The sequence below is a fragment of the Cryptomeria japonica genome, chromosome 3 (assembly GCF_030272615.1).
Source record: "Cryptomeria japonica chromosome 3, Sugi_1.0, whole genome shotgun sequence".
In the NCBI taxonomy this organism is placed as follows: domain Eukaryota; kingdom Viridiplantae; phylum Streptophyta; class Pinopsida; order Cupressales; family Cupressaceae; genus Cryptomeria; species Cryptomeria japonica.
The window spans coordinates 462,464,780-462,475,840 of NC_081407.1; the positions used below are offsets into that span (position 1 = coordinate 462,464,780).

At 34.7% G+C, this 11,061-nt stretch overlaps 1 protein-coding gene across 1 annotated transcript; it reads right to left on the bottom strand.

Annotated features, from left to right (window-relative positions):
* Window positions 1-2,098: 2,098 nt before the first annotated feature.
* LOC131078390 (syntaxin-125-like) lies at window positions 2,099-2,949 on the bottom strand. Its single transcript, XM_058016064.2, has one exon. The coding sequence runs from the start codon at window positions 2,932-2,934 to the stop codon at window positions 2,185-2,187; it is 750 nt and encodes a 249-aa protein (XP_057872047.2). The 5' UTR covers window positions 2,935-2,949; the 3' UTR covers window positions 2,099-2,184.
* Window positions 2,950-11,061: the final 8,112 nt, after the last annotated feature.

The following is an 11,061-nucleotide window of genomic DNA, read 5'->3' on the forward strand; positions in this document are numbered from 1 at the left end:
TCCCTTTGAAGGATGCATAAAAACAACTTCATGTTCATTCACGGTTCAAATCAAAGACTAACTAAAACATTGTTGTATACCTAAAAAATAATCCTAAATTACCATAAATGACTTTACAATGAATAGAGAGCTTGTTAATAGAATTTTTTATATATTAACTATATTAAAAGAAAAAAATAGTTGTAATGCCCACTTTTTACTCAAGTGAACATTACACAACACTACAATTTTTTTTTTTACTTCGAATGCAATTAACATACTATTTTAATGAAAATGCAAAGCCTATAATGTACACATTAAGGAGATACAACCATAAATAAATAAATGGAAAGCCTATAATGTACACATTAAGAAGATACAACCATAAATAAATAAACTACACCAAACTTAACTTATTTGAAAATTTATTTTTCTTCTTAAATTGCAACATAATACATTTGTAAAACTACAATCAATAGTAAAATATAACTGGTAACCATACAAACCAAGATTAAATGTTAAACAATAACATAAAGTTTCTTTGAGATACAACTAAATGTACCTTCTTCGTACTCAAGTTGCTCTTGTGGTCCACCATTATGTATTTGCCTTTCTTTCCATACCTACATTTGCAAGTTATCTACTTGTCTAGATAATCACCACAAGATCAATGGATTATTAGATACATGATCATCATGACAAATCATATCATTACTTTAACCAGATCAACCATACAATAGTCAACTATGAAATTTGTAGATGCAAACAAGGAATGTATATTAATAGACAGGTAGGGCTACTTCAAGCCAAAATTCACAAGGACAAGACCTAGGGGCCATACCTAATGTCTTGGGGGCTCATCACATATGGCCTTGCCTATATGAATATGCAAAGACTTCGTGGTTCCTAAAACAATTTAAAACCCATCTAATATGATGGTATAAGAGTGGGTATGCAACCCTTTCTAGGGTCTATTTGTCCTAGACATTTTTCTCTTCGACTGCTACCCATTTAGGTGGAGCAAGGACAAAGTTGTAATATTACATACTCAACTAAAATCTTGAGTAGTTTCAAAAGTTATTGAGACCCTTAGTCATTACTCACTTGTTCCTAAATATTTAACATTTATACAATTTACATTTGCTTTTGGACCAATCTAATATCAAATCACCTCACATCTAGTTGGCAAAGAAAAGTGTACATCCCCTAGGGAAAATTGTTAGTTGGGTAACATTCCCATCAACTTAGACAAAATTCTAATCTAATGTAACTTGTTTAATTTATGAACCATTGAGGTACAACTTCGATTTGCATGACTAGGTGGATAGATATCATCTACTAACTTAGTCTAATCATGCTTTAGACATGGCCACCCCGAGGGATAGATGAATCAACCCTTAATTTCCCAATAGGGCTTGGATACCCCATACATCATACAATCACGAGAACATAATAATCTTATACCTTTAAAATGTCGTTACAACAATAATTGTAATTAACTACATAAACATGCAAATAGATATGGAAATAAAGCCCAAGATGTTGAGTTCATGGAAAATAATCACATGAATGAATTAGGGACATGCATAGATAGAAAAGACATGAATAACTTGATAATCTAAACTTAGAGAGAGTGTAACATGAACAATTTATGGGTATTGGCATAGTTGGATCCTTCTTGTATATAAGTACATGCCACATCATTATTACACATAAAAAGATCACAACGAATTTGATTATTGGGTTCTTATTCGTTACTAAACCAAGAATTTTTAGAGATCAATATAGATATTAGAAACATAGTTTCTTTTCTAGGTTCAGGAAATTACACACGTCCTTACTATAATTCCACATTGTCATACAAACATCATATGCAGAATTAGGAGCACCATAGCTCTATATAGATCAACATGCTACTATTCTTGTCTATGTATATTAGGGTCTACACATTAATGGATTTGCAACTATTATATTAGTTAAGAAAGAATTACATATTTATCCTTAACAAGACCAAAGGAAAATCCCTTTGTTTCACTAAGTTTTTACGTCATTCCACTAATACTGAATTTCAACTCATATATACATTCCAAAGTAACTGTTACATATTTGATATACCCATATCCATTTTAATCATAACCATTCTGAAATTTAATCTCCCAAAAGTTCTTTTTTTTTAATCTACAACCAGAAAAACCCAATTGAGCATCAGGTGAAAGAGTGTAAGAATCGGCTGATCATCACTGCAACAAGTATAACGAGTAAGAGGACAAATATGATCATGGCCACGTATGTCCAGTTCCTAGTGCTTTTGTGAAGACTTGTAGCCAGTGCAAGATCTCCGGCTCCTCTTTTAACAAAGGAAGTGGCAGCCATGACATGGGCCTCAATGTCATCCAAGTGGTCGCCATGAGAGAGCAGCAAAACATACATGTCAACAAACAATCCATGCAATTCAGTCAGCTTGTTTCCAAACTGTTGAACTCCACCACACCTCTCATGAATGACCTCAGAAAGATACTCACCGCCCATAACATTTCTCAGCATCTCAAATTCGGACATTAACTGCTGAAAAGATTTTCTGAGCCCGTTGGTGGTGGCCATTCGACTTCTATCTGTGGAACTCCCTTCCTCGAAGCCTCCAACAATGCGGTTCGCCAGATTTGCCCTGTTCAGCTCTTCAAATTTAGCTTTAACATGCCTGGTTCTGTTCAGCATTTGCTCTATATCTTTCTCCATCTCCACTGCTCTGTTGATCATTTTGTTCTCTTCACCCCTGCCTTTTAGTTTGAGTAAAAGCAGTTCAATCTGCTTCATCTCGGCTTTGATGAGGGCCACCTCTGAGAAAAATTCTGCAAGGTTCTTCTCAGCGTCTGCTGCGCCCATTTCAAACTCTGGAGATTCAACCTTCTCATCCTCCTCGTCATTCAAGAAGGATCTTGATAACAAATCATTCATTATGGACCTTAGAAAAACAAACCAGAGAGGAAATTTTACAACGGTCGATGAAGGGAATGAATTCAAAAGATGATGTGAGTTATTTAAAACTAAACGACCAGTTGTAGATCATCAACTCGCTGGTGAATTGCCCAACTAACAGGAGAAAAAATGTTGGGTTTGGTCTACTTTTATGACTTCGTAAGATCCTTTTTAACTTTTTGTAAACCTAGCTTTTGAAGTCGTTGAACAGATTCGTATCTACTGCATAGGTTTTATATCCCCTCCTCTATCTGTCTGTTGTATATATAATATGAGTAAAACTGCAAATGATATTTTAACAAGTAAGATATGTCATTACTTTTTATTGGAGAAAATATCATTTAAGAGTTTGTTTTGTTATTCAATATAGGTGCATATGGAGAGTTAGGGATTATATTATTCAAGAGCTTGTTTTGTTATTCTATATAAAAATATGAGCTTATGTTAATATGTATTCAGCATTGATGTCTACTTGGTCGAGAGTCAAGAATAGAGGGATATCCCTTCCATCAAAGTTGTTTGGGACACAATTACAACCTCATCTCTTATATCATACTTTTAGGGATTTGAACTTTGGTGGATGGCATAATCAAAGAACATATCATCACCCCGACCAATTGTACTCAACCATTTAAAATAAATCAATGTATCACATAAGACATTATTTCTTCTCGATATTTGTAAGAGAGAAGATTCTTTTCCATTTTTTACCTTTTTCTAGCTTTTTTAATTGACAAATGTTCCCCCTCTCTCCCCCCCCCCCCCCTCCACCCACACACATAAAACAAATTTAGCATGAAGAACAAGCAAAGAAACTAGAATCAAAGAGCCAAAATAGAAATGTCAAATAAAAACTCAATCAACCAATTTACCTTTCAAAGGCTCAATATTGGTGAATAGATGCACATCACTGGTGAAGAAATGTGCAGGCTAAACACATAGGTGTGCAGGTTTAGTGGACAAGTGTGCGAGTTTAGCAGACAAGTATGCAGGTTTATCAGATAGGTGTGCAGGTTTATTAGATAGATGCATAGATCCTTTGCAAATGCGCAAATCCTCTACAGTTGCACAATTTGAGTTTGTAGAAGCGCAAAAATGACCAACAAGATAGAAGAAGGGTATATATATGGGACCACACTCAATGTCCATAATAAAAAAGAGGAACACATAGAATTGAAATAGAAACACACACACACACACGCATGCGCGCGCGCGCACACACACACACAAAGATATGTGTACATGTCTTGTATGTATATGTATATGTATGTATGTGTGTATGTATGTTACATGCTAGAGATATGTTGGGTGCATTAAAGGATATGTTAAAAGATCTAATTTCATGCACCAAACATATTTCTAACATGTAAGAAAGGTTTATACACACACATACACCTTTTTTTCTCACATCTCACACATGTGTGAGAGAGAGATCTAAAATCTTGATTGAAAAAATTATACAATTTAAATCAAAATCTTGCATTACCATTTTTTTTTATGTTGGATTTTGTAGAAGTGGCATCAACCTTTATATAAGAGTACATAACAAATTTTGGGATAGGGTTCTCCAATTATTTGAAAATAGGGTTATGACAAACAACCTTAATCACATTTTTTTTTTTTTTTTACTTTAATAGAAGTATAGACTTTAATAGTAGGTTTGAAAATAGGGTCCTTCCCCTTCTTGACAATAGGATTGAGAAAATTAGCATCAAATTTTTTATTGTTAGTATGGCAAGGTACCTAGAAATCTTGAAGTGGTATGGATGAGAAATGAGCTACCGAGGAAGGGGAATTCCAACCTTATTACATAGGACATAATTAACCAAAAGTTCTAATCAAGATAGAATAATAAGGAAAAGTTATTCTCCTATGTTTAGTTTTAATGCTATATAATACAAATGATATTAAAAATTGTTTTAATGTTGATCCTTAAGTACAATGAATATTTAATAATAACTTCTGATTCATAAGAATGTCAAGTAGGAGCTAGTTTCTTGAAAGTGTAAATAGAACTTGTCAAATTGCAAAAGAATAATGTCATACTTTGGCAATGTGCGGTTCATCAAATCAACCTACAACATTAGAATTTGTACAATCCATTAATGGGCAATAGAATACATCACAAGAAGATTGTGATAAGTTGCATGGTAATTCTAGAAATGATATTCAAAAGTATATATAATGAAAATAATAATATTAATAAACCCACCTCAACAACTGATGATGAAAATGTAGATCCTATACAAAATTGAAAAAGAAAAGCCAAATAAAAATGGAGTGTGAGTGGTTTTGTTAAGAAATTTTGAGATTGTTGGGTGTCAAAGTACACATTCATTTACTAGTGGAGAATGAGAACAAAGATAAACCTCCTTTAGAATTTAGGTGTAAAATTTGCAATTGGAAAAATGACAGGGACAAAAAATTGTAGCTAAAAATTACTCCATGGAAAAATATGCTAGTAAATTTTATGTAAAATAAATCATTTAAAAAAAGAAATAATTGGCAATACGATGGAAAATAAAGGAATAATTTATTGTTTTAAAGAATGCAATAGAGTATGAGGAGAATATTCAAGAATAGGCAAACCTTTCTATATGCATGGAGGTATAATTGAATATCAATTTATAAAGATAATGGAATCAATTAAACAAATCTTCTTTATATCCTATAGGAGCAATCATCAATAGAATAAACCAACTCAACATTGTTTAGTTGAGTGTTGCTGTTTATATTTTGAAAAGAGAATCATATGATAGACTACCAAGAATACAATATTTCTTTAATCTTTTATAGGCCTTCATAAGTTTTCTAACATACATTAATTATTTAAAAATGGATGGGAGTGGGCTAGCTGTCTTGTTGGTATTGAAAAACATGCAATACCCTTTTGAACTTTCACCTTCTGTAGACTCCCCTTCTTCCTAGGAATTTTAACTTTATGCTTCTTACTCAAGATTCAACTGGATTTTGTAAATTCTGCAACTTAAGGAGTAATAGAGTACTTACTTGTAAGCTGCCGCAGGTGATTTTGGCATGTTGTTCCTTGTCGTAGAGCCCACTCCTTATAATTCTTTAGCTTGGAATAAAAATTTCAAGCGAAAATCGACTATTAATGGTGGCCCTTGAGGGTTTTTTCTTCATTTAATTCATGCTTGCCATTAACAGCTCCACCACCTTTTCAAAATCTTGATTTATGACATGCTGATGTTATTCTCAACTTGCCTCGGCTTCTTGTTTTTGTAGTATCGCAAACCCACCTTAGCAATTTTATTACTCATTTGCAAAACAACGACAATTTTTATCACTATATCGCAACACTTGCTTCCCTTATATTTTTGTTTCTAGCGATATAGCGACATGTGTTCTAGATATCACTATATTGTTGTCTTACTTTTCATTAGTTATCTCCATCCTGTGATGTGGAGATAGTTTGTGGATCTATTGCTATATCGCAATCCTCTTATTTCTTTATCAAGCCAATTTTGTGATACCGTGATAACACTTCAAGTCAATTCATTGTCGCTATATCGCAACGTCTTCTCTTCTCATTAAGTCCCCTTTCGTGATATAGCGACGCTTTATAATGTTGGTTCTATTTATCGTTATTTCGCAAATTGCTCGACATAATAGAATATAGGTCTCGTGAAATAGCGATACCCTTGTAGAATTTATTTCTTTTATTGCCATTTCGCAGGTTGCTCATTATAACAAGATAGGTGTTTTCCAAAATAGAGATATCTTTGCAATTTTATTTTCTTTGTTGCTGTTTCACAAGCCACCTTATATAATAGAATATGAGCCTTGCAAAATGGTGAAACTTTATGACCTTTATTTTTTATCGTTGCTATTTTGTGAACTGCTTGATATAATGTGATAGGGGCTCCACGAAATAGCGATACTTCATGGTTTTATTATATGATGGTCTAAATGAGAAGGGAGGCATGGTGTATATATATTTTTAGGGAAATGGCGAAAGATGTGAACTCCTTGAGTGACAAATAGGGTCTTCAACAAGGATATAATTCTTGTAAGGTCTATTGATGTCTCAAACATTTGATTTTAAGGCTTTAGTGTTGAATTTTGGGAATTTTAGGCTAGAAAACACATTGAACTATGTCAATAAAGAAATTAATCTATGAATACCTTCAAATTTTGTTTGTTTGGTTTGGCTATGTATATGGATAGTAGTGGGAAAACAATTTAGGAATACAAATTTTTAGAGGTTCCAACAGTTTGGAAATATATTTTATCTCTAGTAGGAGAATGAGGGATATGAATTAATAAATTAATGATTTCAATAAAGTCCACGAGGCCAAAGTAACTTATGGGACCCAAGAAAAACACACATCCCCAAAACAAGACACCATTACCTTATATAATTTGTAACCTCCTCTTTAGATCTATCTTTTATAGTGAATTTCGATCAATAGGTTTGTTATTTTGTGCAACTTTGATTTCTTAAACAGAGTTTTTAAATTGTCCGTTTTAAAATTTTCTCATAATTAGTATAAATGTCACTATATGTTGGGCATTCCATGACAAATGTCACTTTGTCTCTACCACTCTCATGTTCCAAAACATGCATATTCTATTTTTCCTTAGTTCTTTAGGTATCATCCATCTACCTATTTCACATCTCAAGTGATGAGAGCTAGTTCTTAATTGAGCTATCAACATTTTTTCTCTCCATTTAATATTCACTCATATGTAGGTTTTTTCCTCATCATCTCGTGTGGGGAATTTTTTGATATAATAACTTTTTTATGTCCACTTTGTTTTTTCCATATGCTACTTCAAAATTCTTCCCCCACAGACTTTTTTATTTCTTCATTGGTATTTGGACATTCCTATATATTAATGTCCAATTTCTACATCCATTTGTCATTTTGTTCCATCTGTGCGTTCTTCCTTCTAGCTAGTCTTTCCTCCCAAATTATCCTAGACCAACATTGCTTTTCCATATTTTGAGTCTTCTTTAAGTAACTCAATAAACAAACCACTATTGATGCTTCCAAAGGATTGGTGACAATTTTTGCCAATAGAATATCATATCAAAAAATAGTTTTAATTTTAAGATTGGTTATGAATAGATATTTTTGAATTCTTTCTACTTGCCTTTTATTTTTATCTGATATACTTTTGCACCAAATTTTTCACTCGTAGAAGATCACTAGGGTGTCCAACAAACCAAAAAGCATTCACTTGGTTTTTCAATCCCATAGTTCTACATTCCTAGTACATCTATTTTGTAGGGAATATAGTGCTTTCCAACCCACTTGAATTATTTTTTTCTCTATACATTTCCCAATTAAGTTTGTCGTGAAAATTGAGCCCAAGGTGTTTTTACTCATTCACCACTTCTGTTGGGCTGCCTCCAAAAAGAAAGTTATTTTGTGTCTTTTTATTTCTTCTCAAAGAGAAGATCATCACTTTGGTTTTACTAATGTTCACTTGCATTTTAACCTCCTTACAAAAGGTTTCAAGTGTTCCCTCAAACAATTAATCGTTTTAATACTTAAAATGAGATCATCTACATATATAGATGTTGCTTTATTACATATTTAGCCAATTGAACTTTGTCTCCACTATCCTTGTTTATCCATTCTTCTAACTTATCTATGTATATGCCAAACAAATATGGGGAAAACAAGCAGCCTTGTTTGGCACCAATATCACTGTCAAAATACTTTGACATCTAGTTGCTTCATTCTATTCCATAGTTTGTCATGTGGTACCATGTCTAAGGCTATTTTAAAGTCTACAAAACAACAAAAGGCCTCACCAAATTGGGTATCCCATATTTTTTCAACGAATAACCAAGGAGTCCACCATGGTCGATGGTGGAAAGTTTTGGTCTAAAACCAACCTATCCTATAGATATTTTTCCTTCTATTTTTGCCTAACTACTAATTTTGCATTCAACCGTGCTTCCAAAAAGTTTCCCAAGGAGGGGGTTAACTATAATCATGTGGTAATTTGATGGATTATTTATATCACCACTTTTGTGAAGAAGAATCACAATGCTAGTCATTTTTTTTTACAAACCCTCTTGAGTGACATTATTGAAGATATAATTGATATGAGGTGCAAGGACCTATTATGCCTTGCATATCAACCCCCATCATTTCCTTTGGCATGAAAATCTGGGCCCCCCCTTTTTTCCCATAACTTTTGTTTTCTTTCTTTTGTCTTTATTTCTGTTTTTGCTTTGGACACCTCGGAACCTCGAAGTTTTGAGGTAACCCTTTTGCTTGTTTTGTTTTTGCTTCAGAACCTCGGAACCCTGAAGTTCTGAAGTGGTCTTTGTGCCTATGTTTTTGTCTAGGCCTCAGAACCTCAAAACCCCGAAATTTTGAAGTCTGGTTTTTTTGGCGTGGTTTTGTTGAAGACCTTGGAACCTCGGAGTTCCGAAGTCTTCTTTTATTTGTTCTATGGAAGCCTCGGAACCCTGGAATCCTGAAATCTTGAGTTCTTCATGTTTTGTTGTTTTTTCGTTTGAGTTTCGACATTTCAGAATTCTGAAATTCCCAGACTCGCCTTGTGTTTCACCTCGAAACCTCAAAGTCCCAAGGTGTCTTTTTGTGTGGGCCTTGAAACCCCAGAACCCCAGAGTTCCAAGCTTCCCGTTGTTTTGTCTCAGGATCTCGGAATCCCGAGGTCGTGTTTAGTGAGGCTTTATGGATGCTGAATAGGGGGTAGAAATAAGGCTAGATGGGTGATTTTCATTCATTTGTGCACTCCTCCGCTGTGAAATTTGAGCTCTCCCTCCGCCCGTTCCGCCTCCTCACTCGTTCGTATTTTTCACGTTTTCACCTTCCAATTTGGTTTGTCCATTTCATTTTCTTGTCTTCTAATGTCTTTTAGGTTAGGTTAGATTAAATTTTTGCTTTCTTTTGAATAAATTTGGCCGATTTGATCTTCTTTTTGTGAAACCCTAAGTTTCGGCATTTTGGGATTTCGGGATCCTGAAATGACTAAGTTCTACCCCATTCAGCACCCCATAACCCCAGAGTTTTGAAGTTCTCTTTTGACAGAGTTTGACCCACCTCGGGATTTTGGAACTCTAGAATCCCGAAACCGTTGTGCCTTGTAAGTCCGTTTTACCCATAGCGGAACCCCTGAGTTCCAAAGTCTCTTCCTAGAAAGGTTTACCTATTTTAGGATCCCGAAGTCTGTTTGAGACTGCCTTACCCCACCTCGTAACCCTGGAACCCCAAAGTTTCAATACTGATCTTTGGAGTGTTTTACTTACCCCAGAACTCTGAAACCTTGGAGTTCCGAAATTTGCCTTTTGAGGTCTCTTGCCAAATCCAGAACCCTGAAACCATGGAGTTACGAAATTAGTTGTTTTGCCCTTTCCTCAACTCGGGACCCCGGAATCCCAAAATTAGTTTTTTTAAAGAGTTTTATGCCTGGGAACCTCGGAGTTCCAAAATATGTAATGATTTGATAATATCAAGTAATAGCTAATTATTGATCTTTTCTTGCAGGATAAAGCAGATTGATGGACCCATCCGCAAGCAAGAAGAGGACAAAGGAAGAAGCCAAGCTTGACAAGAAACCAATAACAATGAAGTATCAGTATCAAGGGAAGACTCTTGCCTCAAAGATAGAAGATGAAGTTTGGTGGGTGACCAATATTGAGTTGGCCATATAGAGATTGAAGACATCAAAACCCAACTGACACCTGCACCCGATACTCTAGAAGCCCCATACAGAAGGATCAAGATATCAAGCTTGATAGAGGCAACTATCTTTCCTCAAGCCATCCAGTCGCCCGAGATTACCATGACAATTGCTAAATACCACCATCAAAAGACAAGGAAATGTGTTGATGCAGATGGCAATGTAATTGTAGACCTGTCCCCTAACATGATAGGGATGAATTTTGGGATACTAGTGAGGGAAGAGGTTCTGGTGACAACTGAAGAGAAGTCCACTTCCATATTTGTAAAGAATGATTCTAATTACAAAAGACATATTAATGAAGCATAGCTCGAGGAACCAAGAAAGACAAGGCTAAAGGCTACATACATTCTAAGAGCCGATTTCCAAGAGCCTCAAAGAGACATCATCATCATGCTGAGTAGAGCCTTTGGAAAG

Excerpts from the sequence above, each read along its gene's own strand:
- LOC131078390 (XM_058016064.2), bottom strand. The coding sequence starts at position 2,934 with ATGAATGATTTGTTATCAAGATCCTTCTTGAATGACGAGGAGGATGAG.